Source organism: Geotrypetes seraphini, chromosome 4, assembly GCF_902459505.1.
Source record: "Geotrypetes seraphini chromosome 4, aGeoSer1.1, whole genome shotgun sequence".
In the NCBI taxonomy this organism is placed as follows: Eukaryota; Metazoa; Chordata; class Amphibia; order Gymnophiona; family Dermophiidae; genus Geotrypetes; species Geotrypetes seraphini.
In genome coordinates, this window is record NC_047087.1 from 147,600,491 (window position 1) to 147,621,287 (window position 20,797).

The window sequence follows — 20,797 nt, forward strand, 5'->3', positions numbered from 1 at the left end:
AGAGATATTGCCAGGAGATACTATCAAAGGCCTTTTCCATGTCCAGGCCTACAATAGCCGATTCTCCAGCCAGGCCACGCCTGGAATGGAGGGCCATCAAAGCTCTAACTAAATTCATGGACGCGTAACGGCCTGGCACGAAGCCAGCCTGGTCTTCGTGGATCAAGAGCGGCAAAAAAACATTCAAACGACGCGCCAAAAGAGCGGCAAAGAGTTTGGCATCCTGATTAAGGAGGGAGATAGGTCGATAGGAACCCACCTGGGCCGCATCCTTGCCCGGCTTAGGCAGCAGCACCACATGGGCCAAATTCGGAGACCCCAAACCGCGAGACTCAGAGAGTGCATTAAACGCTCCCGCCAAAGCCGGAGAGATCTGATCTGACAAAATCTTATAATACTCAGATCCAAACCCATCCGGGCCCGGTGCCTTAGTTAACTTAAGCTGCTTGATACCAAGCTGCACTTCCTCTGGACTAATAGGGGCGTTCAATTGTCCCAACTGGGCATCCGTCAACCGAGGGAGCCGAAGCCCCTGAAAGAAAGCATCCCGGTCAGTGTCCGAGAACGGTCTATTCGCATACAGAGATTCATAAAAGTGAACAAATTGCTGCTGAATCTGGCGTTCCTGCGTGTAACAGGTACCCTTGGGGTCTCTGATGGAGAGGATAACCTGCCTGGTACGCGGAGGCCGGACCAAATTAGCCAACAACCTCCCTGTCTTACCTCCCCAGGCATACAATTTATACCGTTGAAAATATATATCGCGGGAAGCCCTCTGCGTCAGGATGGCGTCGATCTGCCGCCGAACGTTCAAGAGACGAAGTCTGTCATCCAGTGAAAGAGAATTACAATGGCGCGCCCGCAGCTGTCGAAGCTCCCCCGATAGAGTCAACAATTACGCATCCAGGGACCGCCGTTTACGAGACAGATAAGCAATAATAAACCCTCGCAGGACCGCCTTGGAGGCCTCCCAATATGTCACTGGACCAACATCCTCGGTATCATGGTATCCATATTCAAGTTTCATCACGGTGCTTTGGTTTTGGCTCCAGTATTTGTCACTTCCGTTCACCAGGTCTGGCTATCCGTTACCGTCTCATATTTTAAAGACTCACTCGTTATAATTAGTGGTGATTCACACGTCTCTTCGTAATGGACAAGTCCGATTTTAGCATTTGGATCTTAGTACTATGGGTTTGGTCTTTTCTGGTTTCCTTTCTATAGTATGCTTTTCATCTGGAGTCTTTTGAGTTTAGAATTACATTTTATGACGTATTTTTGTGGTTATAATTGTATGACATGTCTAAATTGGTCAAGTTATCCATTCTTTCTATTATTTTTTGTCCCCTCATACAGTGGCAGACCGCCCCGGGTGCCAGCCCTAGGGGGGTACACAGCCGGCTGGATCCAGAACCTTCCAAGCTGCTCTAAATGGCACCTGCACCTCAGCACGGCTGCCGTACTTATTCTGAAGCATAGTCAGCAGCCGCACTGAAGTGCAGGAAGGTCCCACGATGACTGCATTTGCTGCCTCTGCCTCCGGAATTGCGGAATCTTGCTGCAATTCCCTGTGTCTGCCGGCCCACCCCCTCCAACGTCACTTACATCTTCCAGAGGCAGAGGCAACAGAAGCAGTTATCATGGGACCTTTCTGGTTTGGAGGAAGAGAGGAGTATAGAAGGGTGGTAGAGGGAGAAAAAGGAGGTCAGGGTGGTAAGGGAGGGTGGTGGAGGGAGAGAAAGGGGGCAGATGCTGATGGAATTGGTATGCAGGGAAAGGAGAGAGAGACATAAGGGGGAAGGATACTGGATGGAATTGGGTTGGAGGGAAAAAAAGGGGGCAGATGCTGATGGAAGTGGGGGGAAGGGAGAGGAGAGAGTGAAATGCCAGACCATGGGGGTGTGGGAGAGGAAAGGGAAGAAGAGGAGAGAGATGCCAGACCATTGAAGGAGGGAAGGGAAGAAGATGGATGCCAGAATAATAGGGGTGTAGGGAGAGATGGAAGGGGAATACAAGGAGATAAGATGCCATATAGAAGGGGCAGAGAGAGGGTAGACAGTGGATGAAAGGAAGAGAGTGTCAAGACTATGAGGAAAGCAAAAACCAGAGAAGACAATGTAGAAAAAAATTATATTTATTTATTTTTTTGCTTTAGGGGAGATGCATCGCTGTTTCTGTGGTGTTGCATTGTATACAGAGTCCAGCTTCTTGGTAGTTCAATTTAACCTTTGTCTACGTTTTTCTATTTTATCCCCCCTTTTACAAAACTGTAGAGCGTTTTTTTTAGCACTGGCCATGGTGGTAATTGCTCAGAATTCTATGAGAGTCTGAACTGTTACCACCATAGCTAAAAACCACATTACAGTTTTGTAAAAGGGAGAGGGGTTAGTTTGTGATTACATATTCCATACTAGGCGAAGGTGTGTTCGAAAGACATGGTTTTCAGTTAGGATTGACTGTGTAGGATTGATCTGTACTAGTCTGGCTTGTTTAGTTTTACAATGGGTGTATTGATGTACTGCTCACTGCAATATGTAAGATGCTGCCTTTTCCTAGGCACACTCTTGTGTGATGTGTGGATTGTTACTAAAAATCATGTTTTTCATACAGATGGGGGGGGTGTCATAAAATGATGGGCCTCGGGTGTCACATATGCTAGTTATGCCACTGCCTTCATAGTTTATATCTAATCCACAAGCCTGCTTTTAGGACCTACAGGGTATGTATCCCTCTGATTCATGACAATTTCACTTCTCATGTTATCTTATCCATTCTTTTTATTATACAACTGCCCAGATAAGCATCATTCTTTGATGTGATTGGACCTTGAAAATAAGGGCATCAGTGTTCTCCCCAGAAATTTTTTCCAGCCATGAAAAAACATTTGCTGCATTTAGTGTGCCACAAAAAACATTTGCTCCGTTTAGTGTGCCGGAGTTAAAAAAGTTTGAGAGACGCTGCTCTATACCATTTGAAAGAGGGCAAATATCTAATTATTCTAGAATTGGATACTTCTTAAATTTAATATATATATTATGGAACAAGTGTCAAACCTTAAGAAAGGCAGTCATATTGAGCATTGGAAAATAACTAATAATAATTAACTAATACAAATAGTACACATTTAGGGCTCCTTTTACTAAGCTGCGATAGTGGTTTTACCGCGCGCTTAGCTCGCGTAGAATTGCCGCACATGCTAGATGGTTAGTTCTAGCCGGGTAGCGTGGCAATTATGCACGCGCTAAAAACGCTATTGTAGCTTAGTAAAAGGAGCCCTTAATTTTCCCCACTACCAAATTTCCCTGTCCCGCCCAACCCGGCTACTTTTTCATGCCACCCGGCTGGAAAAAATTTCTGGGGAGAACACTGGAGCATGTATGTGAGAGTGACTCAAAGACTAACAGCGCTGCTGCCAACATATGGACAGAGACCTCTCTTTCAATATCTGAGAGGTATAGCATATAATTTGGAACTTTAGAGTTTGATATTGAAATTCAGGTTTTACTGTTGATATGCTAACATCCACTGCTCTCTCCTTCTCACACCCATTGCTCTTAGTCCTCCCTTATGGAAGAAAAAAATAAAAAATTTAAATTGAATCAGGTTGGGCAGACTGGATGGACCATTCGGGTCTTTATCTGCCGTCATCTACTATGTTACTATGTTACTATTTTCCTTCTCCTGAAATAATTTATTGTGTTGATTTAAAGTTTGAAAAAAAATATGTGTATTACATGTTTCTATCATATGTTATATGTTAATAAACATTGTTGAAAAAGTTTATCCTCTTGTTTTATCTTTGTATGAAATAAATAACCATGGCATTTATTGTTACTTTTATACATGCAATTTCACAAACTAACTAATAAGGGATACAATTTAAACAATGAACTAAACACATTTAAAGTCTTTCAATGATTTTCAGCTGTTAGGTGATTACTTTTCTAAGTTATAAAGACAAGAATTGACAAGGTAGGTAAGTGAAATAAAGTGACATAGTAACATAGTAACATAGTAGATGACGGCAGATAAAGACCCGAATGGTCCATCCAGTCTGCCCAACCTGATTCAATTTAAAATTTTTTTTTTTTTTTCCTTCTTAGCTATTTCTGGGCGAGAATCCAAAGCTTTACCCGGTACTGTGCTTGGGTTCCAACTGCCGAAATCTCTGTTAAGACTTACTCCAGCCCATCTACACCCTCCCAGCCATTGAAGCCCTCCCCTGCCCATCCTCCTCCAAACGGCCATACACAGACACAGACCGTACAAGTCTGCCCAGTAACTGGCCTAGTTCAATCTTTAATGTTATTTTCTGATTCTAAATCTTCTGTGTTCATCCCACGCTTCTTTGAACTCAGTCACAGTTTTACTCTCCACCACCTCTCTCGGGAGCGCATTCCAGGCATCCACCACCCTCTCCGTAAAGTAGAATTTCCTAACATTGCCCCTGAATCTACCACCCCTCAACCTCAAATTATGTCCTCTGGTTTTACCATTTTCCTTTCTCTGGAAAAGATTTTGTTCTACGTTAATACCCTTTAAGTATTTGAACGTCTGAATCATATCTCCCCTGTCTCTCCTTTCCTCTAGGGTATACATATTCAGGGCTTCCAGTCTCTCCTCATATGTCTTCTGGTGCAAGCCTCCTATCATTTTCGTCGCCCTCCTCTGGACCGCCTCAAGTCTTCTTACGTCTTTCGCCAGATACGGTCTCCAAAACTGAACACAATACTCCAAGTGGGGCCTCACCAATGACCTGTACAGGGGCATCAACACCTTCTTCCTTCTACTGACTACGCCTCTCTTTATACAGCCCAGAATCCTTCTGGCAGCAGCCACTGCTTTGTCACACTGTTTTTTCGCCTTTAGATCTTCGGACACTATCACCCCAAGGTCCCTCTCCCCGTCCGTGCATATCAGCTTCTCTCCTCCCAGCATATACGGTTCCTTCCTATTATTAATCCCCAAATGCATTACTCTGCATTTCTTTGCATTGAATTTTAGTTGCCAGGCATTAGACCATTCCTCTAACTTTTGCAGATCCTTTTTCATATTTTCCACTCCCTCTTCGGTGTCTACTCTGTTACAAATCTTGGTATCATCTGCAAAAAGGCACACTTTTCCTTCTAACCCTTCAGCAATGTCACTTACATACATATTGAACAGGATTGGCCCCAGCACCGAACCCTGAGGGACTCCACTAGTCACCTTTCCTTCCTTCGAGCGACTTCCATTAACCACCACCCTCTGGTGTCTGTCCGACAGCCAGTTTCTGACCCAGTTCACCACTTTGGGTCCTAACTTCAGCCCTTCAAGTTTGTTCAACAGCCTCCTATGAGGAACTGTATCAAAGGCTTTGCTGAAATCCAAATAAATTACATCTAGCATATGTCCTCGATCCAGCTCTCTGGTCACCCAATCAAAAAATTCAATCAGGTTCGTTTGGCACGATTTACCTTTTGTAAAGCCATGTTGCCTCGGATCCTGTAACCCATTAGTTTCAAGGAAATACACTATCCTTTCTTTCAGCAACACTTCCATTATTTTTCCAACAACTGAAGTGAGGCTCACCGGCCTGTAGTTTCCTGCTTCATCCCTGTGACCACTTTTATGAATAGGGAGGGACCACATCCGCTCTCCTCCAATCCCCAGGAATCACTCCTATAACTGTTGTGCACATCCAATGAAACCTATATATAATTGTGTAATTATAAAAAGTGGTTCTTAAACCTTTGAAAAAAATGTGCACATGGTAACACTCCAAACGTGGAGTTCCCAAAAATCTAACTACTCCTGTCCACGTTATTGTGGTCGCGCCCACTGTCCTTCAAATGTTACTATAAACACTCTCCATCAACATTTAAGAAATGTTGTGCATACATAGCCTCAACAGTCCTCTTCATACATATTGGACTTTGCTTATCTCCCTCTTATCCCCTTTCCAACTTTCAGGTGCTATCAGCCTCTTGAACTGTATGCGACATATCATCATGCAATCACTCTCAAGCCATGCCTAAAATTTCCCCAATTTTTTTTAACCACTACACTAGTATTTACAGATTAACATATTGTGCTACCCGTTTCTTCTGCACATGTGCATATGCGTCAGTCTCTCACGCATCTGACTTGGCACTGTTCTGTTCCATAGTTAAAATATTGGATCTCGAACAAATATGCATGAAACAATTGCGAATATTTGATAGTAAACCCCTCAACATATGCACACTGCACATTCATATATACGCAACCCACATTTGTCTCATAAGGAGTGTTAAGCCAGCGTATGCATACATCGGAACATCATCTGCGCATGCACAGTTTGTTCCCCCCGTGTTGACACCTATGTATTCCCAGTTCTCTGTAAACAATGTTTTCTAAAGCAAACTAAGAAATTGCATGCATTTGAAGTTTAACACATCAATTGCGCGCTGGGAAAATCCGTCAATTGCGCGCAAAACAACGATAACTTTAAAATGAGGACGGACGTCATTACCATGCACAATGGATGCATGCTGATGTCATCACGCAATTCATAGTTGTTATGCCATGGCTGGCCAAAGCAGCCTTTGACAGTTATATGTGGCCACTTTGGCTAATAGGTGTGAATCTTCATGTCTGCTTGCTTTTTAGCTGCAATCCTTGCCTTACATCTGTGCCAGACAATTAGGCAGCCTTTTCGTGACAGCAAGTTGTTCTCAGCTTGTGTCATATATCTTATACTGTTTCATGTCTTGCCGAGGAAGAGTTCTCATGCTAAGGGAGGGTTCGAGCAGCGGTTAACATTCCATCTGTGAAAGTTAGGAGATAAGGGAGATACCTGTTGTTACTGCAGAAACAGCAGCGTCTGTGTGTGTAAGAGATTCAGCACTTTCTGTGCTATATAAGACTGAGAGTCACAAACTGGACTTTGAATCTTGCTGCAGCCCTGGGAGTGTCGTGGGACTGGGTCCCTTCCCTTGATCGATCAGATTCCTGTTCAGTATTGGAAGGGGGCATGCCAGACATGGTGAAGTATTCCATTTGGTGTATATAGATATTCTCTATTTCTTGTATAATATCTGATGTCTATCTGCATTATTTGTATATTATCTGATGTTTATGCAATAAAGGATCATATTACTCTGAAGCTTTGGTGGAGGTGACTTCTACATACCCTTGCTAGATAAATACGTGGCAGAACAAATGTCAAGATTTATGTGTGCCACGCTGACGCAAATTCTGTGTTTCGCTAAAGTAATACAAAACATATATGCTTCACAATTCACACATACTCAATTAACATGCGCATTTCACTATTCCAATACGTGATTTCAATATAATATAAGAAGTGCCTGACGATTAACCATATAACACGTGTTTTAGATAACCAATAGTAGCGCAGGAATGGGAAATCTCACGATATTCACTCTCAATCAGTCATGTGAGTGGTATATAAGCTTTGTAAAAACGTCATAGATGCACTGAGAAGATGGCTTCCGATGAAGCAGTTCGTGGGCGAAAGCCCAACTTCTCGGAGAGAGAGGTACTCAGGTTAACTGAGTACTTCTCTCTAAATACGAAGTTGCTGTTCCCCATTAAGGGGAAATGGAGGAACATCAATGTAGTGGACAGGGCATGGAGGAAACTCACACACCTGTTCAACGTCAGTGCCTTGACACAGTGTTAAGTAAGTACCTATTAAATACATGCGCGGTTTATATATATTTATAATATGCATGTTTGTTGAGCGGAAGCCAATAATATGTATGCATATTTCGTCCGCATTCCATGAAATCGCGCACTGCATCATCATCCATCCACTGGAAAATTGCACAGTTCATAATTGTGTTCCTCCATGTTTTACTTCTTAGTTAAATACAGGGATAGGCAACTCCGGTCTGTGAGAGCCGTATTCCAGTCGGGTTGTCAGGATTTCCGCAATGAATATGCTTGAGATCTATTTGCATGCACTGCTTTCAATGCATATTCATTGGGGAAATCCTGACAACCCGACTGGAATACAGCTCTCGCGGACCGGAGTTGCCTACCCTTGCTTTAGTATAATGTTCAACATATCCCATATATATCATGCCTCACTCATTTCTGTCCATTATATAATAGGTGGAGGATTTGGAAAAAAAAAGCCCGTGAGCTCAGGCTGCATCATCCCGCCTGGATGAGGTCCGTGAGGATGAATCTGGATTACATTCCAGGTATGTTACAGTAACCTAAAGGTGGGGTGTAAGGTGTGCAGTCATATCTCTATTGACTAATAATTTGTTTTAAGCATTAACAGTTCTTTATATACTTCTGACACTACATGCATTTATTTCGTCAGATGACAGTGAGGAGGAGGAGAAAGAAGAGGAAGATGCTACCGCTGCCCCTACCCCTGACCGCCCCATCATTATCCCCCGCAGACGCCCCACTTCCCAACCTCCTTCCACCTCCACCCAGCCCTGTCCCTCTTCCCAACCCACTTCCACTTCCACCTCCGCCCAGTCCCATCTCTCTTCCCAATTCCCTTCCACCCACCAACGCCCTCGCCCATCCCTATCCAAAATCCCCCTAAGAAAATGTCCCAAACCCGGCCCTGCCCCTTCATTCCCAATGCCTAGTTCCCCCTCCTTCCCACGCCCTACCCCTCGGTTCATCATCAAAATTTTCCCCCACAATCGTCCTTCCACCCTCCCACATCCCTCCCGCAGCCCTCCCTCATCCCCCATTCTCCAAAGATTCAGCGACCTCTCTGTAGAGACTGATAAGAGTTCTGATATTTTGATTATGTAATTGTCTTTTCAATTTCAAACTGCTTATAATGCTCTTTTTCATTGCAGATATGTTGGCATCCCCCTCCTCTTCCCATTCAAAGTTCCGCCCATTGTCCCATCTGTTCTATCCTCCTCTGTCGCTCCACCCGAGATTGTGGGACCAACCCCTCACCATCAACCACCCCTGTTGCAGCGACCACTATTGTGGCTCACGCTGCCACCAACACTGATCCTCCGCCCAGTTCAGTAACAGTGGAGAACATTCATACGGTGGTGGGAATCCTGAATGCGGGTGTAGGAACCATTCAAGAACTCTCCCAGGCGGCGGTCCAAACGGTCCGTAACATCACAGGGGCACTACAGGCCTTAATGGACAAACTTGGTGGTGCCCTTTCCACCCTTGAATGTCTCCTGCTGTTACCAAGGGAGCTGCACCCTCTTCCCACCCCTCCTCCCAACCCTTCTTCCTTCCACTTCCACACTCCCTCCCCTCTTCACCCACCCTTACCCCTCCTGGAAAAAAAAAATTAAAAAAACAAGTCCCACCCCTCCTCCCTCCCTTTCCACATTTTCTCCCCCTCCTGACCTTACCCCTCCTGGAAAAAAACAAAAAAATTTAAAAAACAAGTCCCACCCCTCCTCCCTCCCCCTTCCACACTCCCTCCCCTCTTCATCCACCCCTCCACACTCCCACATCCATTCCCCACTTACCGACCGCTTCTCACATAACGTCATCTGGTCTCCAGCATCAGGTCTCGCCTGCCTCCTACCGTCTCATCGGATCTGCAATCCTCCTGTGAGTGGCTCTATCTCTCTCTCTCTCTCCCGGGTCCCAGACTGGTGCTTCCTATCCCTCACAACTGTGTTTTCTTTCCACTTCCAGCCTCCTGTGTTGCTGCTGCAATGACTACTACCTCAACAATCAAGTCTCCAGCATCAGGACTCGCCTGCATCCCACCATCTCATCTCCCACATCTGGACTTAGCATGCCAGCTCTCCTTCGATTATCAGAAAAATGTGACATCATGTCTATGATACTTTTAAAAAGACATTTTAATATACAGTTTATTAAAAATGAGCCACAACTGCGTACAGGATAAATGCAAAACCTTATCAAATATAAGTGTTAAGTTTACATGGCTGTGTCATGCCCAGCGACAGCAGCACAGCACAGACCTAGGTAGAATTTTAGCAGGGAGCAGCCTGCAGAGAGGATCACCAGTACTTTAGAAATCCTTGCAGGTTGCCATAGGCCTCAGGAGCTGTCTTCCCTCTGCCACGATCCTGCCTCTGACTCAGAGGAGGGGCAGGACCAGGGCAGAAGGAAGACAGCTCCTGAGGCCTATGACAACCTGCAAGGATCCCTAAAGTACTGGTGATCCTCTCTGCAGGCTGCTCCTGCTAAAATTAGGTAAAGGGATGCGTGGGAGGCCAGGGAGAAAGCCGGACCAACAGCATTTCCCGACTGACCCTCCCCCCTTGCTCTCTAAAGCAGGAGCGGCGGCGCTGGCCAGTAAGAGGCAGCGCTGCCGATCTTGCTTGAGGGGGGAGGGTCAATCACTGAATTGGGAGGCCGATTCCGGGGGGGGTTAAAATCATGGCGCTTCTGTCTCCTGTAGTGCGCTAAGCTCCATCCCCCCATCCATCTAACTCCGCCCTGCCAGCACTCTGATTGGCCAGCGCTCTTCAAGAGGCGGATTAATTGGATGCCGGTCAGGAGGGGAAAAAAAAGAGAAGGGAAACTGCATGGCTCCACAATCAACTGGGGTTGCCTGAGCGATCGACTGGTCGATCGCGATCAACGTATTGGGCACCCCTGAGCTACAGGAATTTCATCATATTTCTCGATCCTTTCCCCTACTTAGAATGAATTCGGTTGATCTGCTTATCCATGGTCTAAGGAGGAATCTAACATGGGTGTAGAGTCTGTAAAGTTAGATTCCTCCACAAGGTATTCAGTAAGCAACTTGACTTGCATCAAACGAATTGTGACTGCTTCAGGATTCCACCATGGGGCATAAAGCCTGTAAGGTGGCTCTTTCCTGTTGTTTTGATACAATTATACATGAAATGGTGGGATCTAACAGGGGTGTAGAGCCTGTAAGTTAGATTCCCATCATGTTAGAACCTTCCACTGTTTTATCCTTGAAGCAGGATCAACCAGGTGTTTTTCTTGCAACATGTCTTCCACTGTGCATGTCACTCCGTTTACGAGACTTCATCTCAAAGACTCTTGCATTTCAGTGGTATCAAGCTTGCGACCCATTGTCTCAACACATTACACTTTGACAATCTCTGAAGTGGTGGACGAGCTATTCCTTGCTTTCCAGGGGATTTCTGTTCCACACACCTCCATCTCCAGAAGGTTCTGACCATGCACTCGTCCTCCTATACTTGCGGGGTTTATCTGGATGGTCTTTGCACTTAAAGTTGCTAGTCTTCTAGAACCAGTTTTTCTATCTATATCTTTTGGAACTCATAGCGATCTACGATGGTCTTGAAACATTTCAGCACATTGTGATTAACTACATTCTCCTAACCCCCACGGACATTCAGGTTGCAATGTATTACATAAACAAGCAAGGAGGCAGGGGTCCTCCCCTTCTTTGTCAGGATGTCCAGAAGAGTTTGAACTGGGCGATTGCTCAGATTCAGCAGGTTTTTTCAGCCACACAAGTGGACGCTCAACTCTGCAGTTCTGCATCAGATATTCTCTCTTTGGGAGACTCCTATTTGCGTCTCCCCACAATCACAAGTTGCCTCAATTTTGCTCCAGGCAGTATTCTCCCCAATGCCTGGAACCTGATGTGTTTCTTCTGGATTGGACACATAAGTTTCTTTATGTGTTTCCTCCAATCCCTCTCATCTTCAAGATGCTTGACAAGCTCAATCAGCAATTAGCCACCATGATTCTGTTGGCCCTCGGTGGCCCAGACATCCTTGGTTCTCCCTTCAACCTCAGCTCAGTATCAAGGAACCAATGCCTCTTTAGACTTTTCCATCTCTTCTAATGCAGAGTCATGGATCTCTTCTGCTTCTCAATCTATAGCTTTACACCTGACAGCTAGGTACCTCTCAGGTTGACATGGACTGAGTTTTATCTTTCTCATTCTGTCAGACGTATTTTAGAAGTGTCATGAAAACCAGTGTTTCCAGCAGAAATGGATGCGGTTTTCCACTTGATGTATTTTTCATCACCATGATGCTGTAACTACCTCTATATTTGCAGTATTGGATTTCTTCTACATTTATCCAATTTAGGCCTCAAGACTACTTTGATTCGAGTTCATCTCAGTGCTACCACTGCTTTTCACAGCCCAGCTGATGGCAAACATCTATCTGCTTATCCTGTTGTGTCCAGATTCATTAAAAAACCTTTTTAAGGTCAAACCACATCTCAAACCACCTCCAGTAGTTTGGGATCTCAATATTGTTCTCTCTAGACTTATGAAGTCTTCTTTTGAACCAGTGTCCTTGGCTTATCTGAAATATCTCACTTGGACAGTTGGTTTTTCTCACTGCTCTTACCTCTGTTCGAGGAATGTGTGAACTTCAAGCACTGGTGGTGGATCCACTGTTTACAGTGTTTCATCATGACAAAGTTGTGCTTCGCACTCATCCTAAGTTCCTTCTAGAAGTATGTTTATGCTTATGTTTTATTAAGACTTGTTATACCGCTCTAGCTTATCACAGACCTAAGCGGTTTATAATGCAAATAATATATGATAGGAACTCCATTGAAGATAGGAAAGATAGATATATCTAGGGAGGAAAGATATGATAAATTAATAGGTAAAATAATTAAGCAAGGATTCAACCTAAATCAGCAAAAATTAATAAACCTAAAATAAATCAAAATGAAATAAGATTGTCAATAAGAAAAAGTAAAAATTTAGTTCAGTCCATGTCCTTATTTGACAGCAGCTGAAACATCTGATCTTTAACGGTCAGCTACTCCCAGTTAATAAGACATCTGGGCAACCACAGCAGGACAAAGCAAAAGTCTTGAAGCAGCCGAAGGTAAGTAGTCACGGAATTCATCTAAATCGATCTACTGTACTTCCAGTGTTCCTTCCTAAGACTCATTCTCATTCTGGAGAAACAGCTCTTCATACTCTCATTTCTAACGAGCCTGGGCTTCCATCTTACAGAGAATTCAGCCACATAGAGCATCTCCTCAACTTTTTGTCTCCTTTGATCCTAATAAGTTGGGACATCCTGTATCCAAGAGAACTATATCTACAGGGTTAGCGGTTGTATCATTTTCTCTTATGCTCAGGCTGGGCTGCAACTGGGAGTTGCGTCATAGCCCACAAGATCCGAGCTATGGCAGCTTCTCTTGCTTTCCTACACTCAACTCCTACTGATGAAATATGTAAAGCTGCTACTTGGTCTTCAGTTCATATATTCACATCTCACTACTATCTGGAATTCAATTCCAGATGGGAGGGTCACTTTGGCCAAGCAGTATTATAAAATTTATTGTCTTAATGGCAAACACTCACTCCATCCCATGCTGGAAAAACTGAAACGGTGTGAGTTCCACATATGAGAATGTGCTGCCAGCCTGTCTTGGGATAAAGCACAGTTACTTACCGTAACAGGTATTATCCAGGGACAGCAGGCAGATATTCTCACAACTCACTCACCTCCCCTGGTTGGCTTCTTAGCTTGCTTACGGAACTGAGGAACTGCGAGCCTGATTCAGGCAGGAGGGCACTCGTGAATGCCCGGTGCAGGCAGTTTGCAAACTTTCTTATGTCCTTAAAGTCACCACTTTTAAAGCTGTCCGTACCGGGGCTCCATAGATGATGTCACCCACATGTGAGAATATCTGCCTGCTGTCCCTGGGTAACACCCGCCATGGTAAGTAACTGTGCTTTAGAGTTAATCCAACATGCAATAATTTACTGTGGCTGTTTCCCAAAAATGGGCCCCAAATCATTTGCGCCTAACATAAATTTCAACTTTGTAATCAATCTGAAATAATAAAAGGAAACTTGAATCACTTTCTCAACTTCTTCTCAAAATGACAGGGTCTTGTCTAGCCACACACCTAAATTTCAGATTGTAGACACTCTTGCCATATCTATACTTCACCCGATGACAATCCTGGGCCTACTCCAACCTGCCGTTTATCATCAGAATTTCTGATTAAGCTGAAAAAGAAGGCAATTTCTGAACAAATTGTGATATATATAAAAAAGAAGGCAATTTCCAAAGCAACTGTGATTTGGAACTCCAATTGTATGGTACAAAAGACATCCAAATGTGCCCATAGTGTGCCTTTCACATGCTGGTGGCACTGAGGCATAGTCTCGATGGATTAGACCAGGGGTAGGGAACTCCGGTCCTCGAAAGCCATATTCCAGTCAGGTTTTCAGGATTTCCCCAATGAATATGCATTGAAAGCAGTGCATACAAATAGATCTCATGCATATTCATTGAGGAAATCCTGAAAATCCGACTGGAATACTGCTCTCGAGGACTGGAGTTCCCTACCCCTGGATTAGACTATATTTTTTAGACAATTCTACCACTAGTGACTGGTATTTATAAAGTAAAAGTTTCTGGGAGCCCCCATAATGGTAAGGGGCGTTTCCTAGTTCTTAGGAAAAGAGCGTCCCTCTCAAATGACCTTTAGAATCCAGATGTGGTTATGAGTTCCCAACAGGTATAATACAGTTGGAGCTGAGCTCTGATTGATTGAGAAAGAGGCTGAGAAAGAGGAACAGCAGATAAATTCTTTTAGGAAGTTGATCATAATCTAAGTCCTCCAAGTATTAGACTGTATTAGACTGTAGACAGAATCAGCTTCTAGCTTGAGTGGTAGCTCTTTCCCCAACTGCCTAATAAATACAGTGACAAAAAGTCTTTCAGAAGATTTAGCTATTGATAGGCACTTGAGTGGAGACTTTGTTGTGGAATCAGAGAAGTCCTCAATGGAATCAGATTGTAAGCCTGAGGGATATGAAGGTCTCGGTGAAGAAATGCGTTGAGTAGAAAAAGGTATGATGTGAAGCTGTTCTCTTTTTTTTAAAAATTTATCAAGTTTATAAACATTATACAAGTAATACACTTGTTACAGAAAAACAGAAATAATACATAATGCATAGGAAATTATAATTGAAAAATTATCTATATTCTCTTTCTTAGACCACCATTAACGGGAGAGATCCAATATACCCAAGGAGGGGATTCCTTAAGCAAAATACAGTTAAGCTCATAAATCACTAGAAATCTTTTTAAGGTCTAGAAAGGCACGCAATTGTGAAGGCAGAAAAAAGGTGTACTTAACCCCCAAATATTGGATTAAACATTTACATGGATAGGCCAGAAAGAAAGAAGCCCCCAATTTTTTCACTTCATCTCGCATAACAATAAATTCTTTCCTGCGATCTTGTGTAGTTTTTGAAACATCTGGATATATCCAAATCCTTTCCCCAGCAAATGTCACTAATGAGTTACGGAAGTAAAGTTTCATCACAGAGTTCAGATCTTGCTCAAAACCAAAAGATACTAATAAAGTTGCCCTTTCATTTACTTCAGAAAGGGAATCTTCCAAAATAGCTGATAGTTCACCTTTTTCAATTTTTTCCTACAAATCATTTCTTTCTTGTACCAAATTTCCTTCCTCACCCGCCTTAAGAGGAGATGTTGGAATATAATATATTTTGTTTAATGGAGGAATCGCCTGCTGAGGAAATTTAAGTATGTCCATTAAATATTTTTTGAAGAAATCATAGGAATTTAAGGATGGTGACTTAGGAAAATTCAGCACTCGAATATTTAGTCTTCTATTATAATTTTCAAATTGTTCTATCTTTCAATGAATCATAATCTTATCTTTAATCAAAGTTGTTGTTTCGTATTTTAAATCTTTTATATCAGCATTAACCTGTAGCAATTGTTCTGTGGACTCCTGTTTAGATTTTTCAAAATTTTTTGAAAGATTATCAAATTTAATGGATAGGTTAAGTACCTCTTGAGTTGATTTAGTCGTGATTTCTTCCAGCCTTTTCAAGACCTGCCAAATACTTTCTAGGTCACCACCGGAGGAGTTGATAGCTGCAAAATCCTTGCTGCTGCTCCAGAACTTGCTTCCTCGGTTAACATTTCTTCGGGTGTACCTCCCTCCCAGCTTGAGCCCAGTCTTGCGACTCCCGCCCTTGGGCTCACCACCGGTAGAACCCATGTAATTGCCGGACACGGTGGTGTACTGAACTTCGGAGGGGACAGAGATATTTCGTGTCCCAGAAGATTGGACGCTCCATCGTCCAATCCTAATGCAGGACCCTCTTCTCGGCAAAGGGTTGGTGAGTTGGGTCAGATACCACTCCAAGGTCTGCTGAACCGGCGTTGAGCTCATGGACTGGGAGGGAACCGGCTTCAGAGCTCCTTTCCGTTTGGTGTGAGGCATTTCCCAAAGCAAAAATAAATGTTTGCCAGCTCAGTGGAGTTAGGTAAGAGACGCCAACTCTATCGCGCCGCCATCTTGGATCCCGTCATTCTCTACTCTTCGTGAAGCTGTTGTTCTCATCGAAGAATGTGAGAGAGCAATGATTTCTCTTCGAAGCACGCAAGAAGAAAAGATGCTCATTGGTGGTGAGAGTGGAACTAATGTCACTCTGGAGAAACCAGCTGTGGTACTGTAGGACCTGGTAGCCATGTATTTAGGTTATACTGGTACCGATGGAGTCGATACTGGGGTAAACAGTTTACATGTATCATCCAAATTACTTCAGAACAGCGCATCGAGGTGTACCCAGAAGGAAAGCACCAGTACCTCTGGCTTATCTGTCGGTATCATTGGTACCACAGCTTGCCCTGAAGAGGGTGACCTCAATGAAGATTCACACCTCAAGGTTGAGGCAAACTGGAAGGTGGTTGTCGCCACTTAGTCGTCATCAAGAGACTCAATGCAAAGTGACCTACAATGCCAATTGGGAAGCTGGCGGCCTCTGAACTGGCTTACCAGATGGAGTGATGCTTCCTGAAGCAGGAGTCGATGTCTTCGATGACGAAGATTTCTGATCGATGCCCATATCGGTACCAAACAATCTTTCCTGTTGAAGTTTATGGCTGATTATCGAACCTTTCTGCAGGATAGTACACCGGGCACAAGCTCCACTGGGTATTCTGGGCAAAGGGACTTGAAGCACCAACTGTCGGGCACCTACAACACTTTTTTTTTTTTAAGCCCATTAGTGGTCTAAAAAAAGGTTGAAAAGATCACTTCGGCCAAATCGATGGCTCAGAAAAAATGAAGGTCTCGGCGACCAAAGCCCCCGAAGAAAAAAGGTTCCTATTTTTCTTTTAAAAGAAGTAAACTTAAAAATAAATTAAGAAAAATATGTGTGAGCAGGAAGGCAAATGGCAAAAAACTGAACAACGTTCAGAAACACGACTTCCTAGCTACACGGAAAACTAAGAACTGAGGAGCTGTGAGCCTGTGTCAGGCAGGAAGGCATTTGCACATGTGTGGTGCGGGCAGTTCGTGAACTTTCTTAAGTTTTTAAAGTGGCGATGCACTTTTAAAGCTGTTCCTACCAGGGCTCTGTGGATGATGTCACCCACATGTGATAATACAAAATACTGTAATAAAAATAATTACAAGAACAAGGAAATTCAACCACATTACGCCCCATAAACCATAGAATAACTTACAAATTAGCTTTAACAACATTTAAGGTACAACTATCTAAAACTCCACTATTTCTGGACAGAGTAATTATCCCTTATAATCCCTTTCATACACTAAGATCGGAGGATAAAAACCTTCTTACTATACCATCTTTGAGAACCACAAATACTAGGGGCTCCTTTTACAAAAGTGCATTAGGGCCTTAAGGCATGGAATAGCGTGCGCTAAAATGTCCGAGGCGCAAGCCACTACTGCCTCCTTTTAAGCAGGTGGTAATTTTTCAGCTAGCGTGCATTATAGCGTGCGCTAAACTTGTGCTTGCAATAAAAACACTAGCACACCTTAGTAAAAGGAGCCCTAGGTGTAACATCCTCTTTTCAGTCACAGCCCCTCAAATTTGGAATCTATTATCGACTCAAGTGAGGGAAGAAAAAATCCTAGATAAATTCAAAGGGAAATTAAAAAGCCACGTGTTTAGGGATGCCTTCAAATAATAACCCTTCCGAGTTTAATTTGCTTTTAAACCTCAATTCATGCAAGGCTTTTGCTTATTGAAATATTTAACCCTTATGTTTTTCTCCTTCTTTGTTCTCTTTCCTATATTAATTGTAGTTCTTCCCATTTTCTTTTTGTTTTAAAGTCTACCTCTGTCTGTGTTCAGGTTATTATTTCCCAAACAATTCATCTGTCTTCCTCATTTTATTGTACATTCTTTGAAATTCTGAAAAAGCAATTTAATCAAATTTTTAAATAAACTTGAAACTTAGAATATGCTGCCTGCTTGTCATGGGATAAAATCTGGTATCACCACCATTTCCGCCTCATCAGTATACATGAATTAAAATAAATATTTACTTGAATCCCTCCTTCTTGTAAAATAAATAAATAAATAAATAAAGTTATTTTAGCAGTCTTACCATCTATGCTGTACAAATCCAAAGTGCCTCCATCCGCCTTGTCCCATGGAGGAACAAGGTAAAGAATAAAGGCTATTCGCCGCCCTTCTAACTCATCATCATGACAAAGCAGGGTATCTGCAAAAAAAACCAAACCAAACCAAACATTCATAAAATCAGTTGCAAAGAATAATGTCCACATCATGATTGCACTAATACTGAGAGAGTCTCTCTTATTTATTAGGATTTATTTATCACCTTTTAGAAAGATTTCATTCAAGGCAGTGTACAGCAAGAATAGAGTAAGTCAAACATAAGCAATAGACAATTACTGCACTGGTCGCTATACATGAAGAAAGACACAGTACTACTCGAAAGGGTCCAGAGAAGAGTGACTAAAATGGTTAAGGGGTTGGGAGAGTTGCCGTACAGTGAGAGATTAGAGAAGCTGGGCCTGTTCTCCCTTGAAAAGAAGAGGCTGAGAGGAGACTAGTGGCGTACCTAGCATATGTGATACCCGTGGCCCATCATTTTTTTACACACCCCCATCTGTATGAAAACATGATTTTTAGTAACAAGCCACACGTCACACATGAGTACCTAGGAAAAGGCAGCATCTTGCATACTGCAATGAGCCCACCCATTGTAAAACTAAACAAGCCAGTACAGATCAATCCTACACCGTCAATCCTAACAGAAAACCATGTCTTTCAAACACACAGAACACAGAAAACACCTTCGCCTAGTATGGAATATGTAATCACAAACTAACCCCTCCCTCTTTTACAAAACTGTAGTGTGGATTTTAGCCACGGTGGTAACAGCTCTGACGCTCATAGAATTCTGAGCATCAGAGCTGGTACCACCACGGCTGGTGCTGAAAAACACTTCACAGTTTTGTAAAAGGGGGGATAAAATAGAAATACATAGACAAAGGTTAAATTGAACCAGTAAGAAGCTGGACTTTGCATACAATGCAACACCACAGAAACAGTGACATATGTCTCCTAAAGCAATAAATAAATATAATTTTTTTTCTACTTTTGTCTTCTGTGGTTTCTACTTTCCTCATCTTCTTGTAACTCTCTTCCTTCCATCCACTGTTTGCCGTCTCTCTTCCCCTATATGGCATCTTCTCTCCTTCTATGCCCCTTCCAGAAACTGTATGCCTCCCCCTTCCATCTCTCCTTTCACCCCCATTGGTCTGGCATCTCTCTCATAGAAACATAGAACATGATGGCATGTCTCCTTCCCTCTCCAACACCTCTCCTCTGCAATCCCTTTCCTTTTTTCCCCTCATTTTCCTTTTCAATTTATTTTCTGCATCTGTCTAGATTATGTTCTTACTACCCTCTCATTAATGTCCTTTTTTACTGTCTACCTAAAGCTTGCCACCTCTTTCTTTCACCCCTCCAGTGTTTCCCTAACTCATTCCTTTTCTCCCCATCATGTGTCCTCCTTCCATCATGTACCCTTTTTCTCCAACCCTTCCATCTAGTACCTTCTCCTCTCTCTGTCCACTTCCATCCAGCACCTGCTCCCCTCTTTCTCTCCTCCCATTTCCTTCCGGCATTTGCTCCCTTATCTCTCCCATCTGCACTTCCATCCAGCATAGGCTCCCAACTACCATCCAATGTCTGCCCTTTCTCTCTCCATCCACCCCTCTTCAATCAGCATCTGCCCCCTTTCTTTCCCTCCAATATCCTTCCCCCTTATGTCTCTCCCCTTTCTCTGTACATCAATTCCATCAGCACCACCCTTCCATACCACCCTGCCTCCTTTCTTTCCCTCCACCACTCTTCCATTCCAGAAGTCCTGCTCCTTTCTCTCCCTTCATGCAGCAAGGTCCTGCGATGACTGTAGCTGCCGGCTGCCAGTCCACCCCACTCCGACGTACTTGCTCTGGAGCAGACTCAGCAGCTGCATGCTGGAAGGTCCCACGATGACTTGTCTGTTGGCTCTGCTCTGGAAGAAGTAAGTTACGTCGGAGGGGGTGGACCTGGCAGACGCAGGGAGTTGCGGCAAAGTCCTGCAATGACTGCGTCTGCCTGGTCCACCCCCTCTGACGTAACTTACTTCTTCCGGAGCAGAGCCAGCAGACGAGTCATCGCGGGACCTTCCTGCACCTCAGCACGGCTGCCGACTCTGCTGAAGAGAAAGTAAGTCAAAGGTAACGTGACCTTTTATTTTTTTCATCAAAAGGGGACATCTATTAATTGACTGTGTATCCTTTCTTTCATTCCTTTCTTTCTGCATTCAGGCCCAACAATTGTCCCTTTCTATTCCCTCCCTCCCTCCTTCCTTCCCATATCCTTAGTGCCCCCAGTGCCTCCTTCCCGTGTCCTTAGTGCCCCCAGTGCCTCCGTCTTGTGTCCTTAGTGCCCCCAGTGCCTCCTTCCCGCATCCTTAGTGCCCCTAGTGCCTCCGTCCTGTGTCCATAGTGCCCCCAGTGTCTCCGTCCTGTGTCCATAGTGCCCCCAGTGCCTCCGTCCTATGTCCATAGTGCC

General features: G+C 43.7%; 1 protein-coding gene across 1 annotated transcript in view; it reads right to left on the minus strand.

Annotated features, from left to right (window-relative positions):
• Nucleotides 1–20,797, minus strand: part of OGFOD1 (2-oxoglutarate and iron dependent oxygenase domain containing 1) — a 756,310-nt gene that overhangs the window by 398,180 nt on the left and 337,333 nt on the right. The window contains exon 5 of the mRNA XM_033941292.1: nt 18,312–18,428. Within this exon, the coding sequence (XP_033797183.1) occupies nt 18,312–18,428 (117 nt within the window). The remainder of the gene's footprint in view (nt 1–18,311; nt 18,429–20,797) is intronic.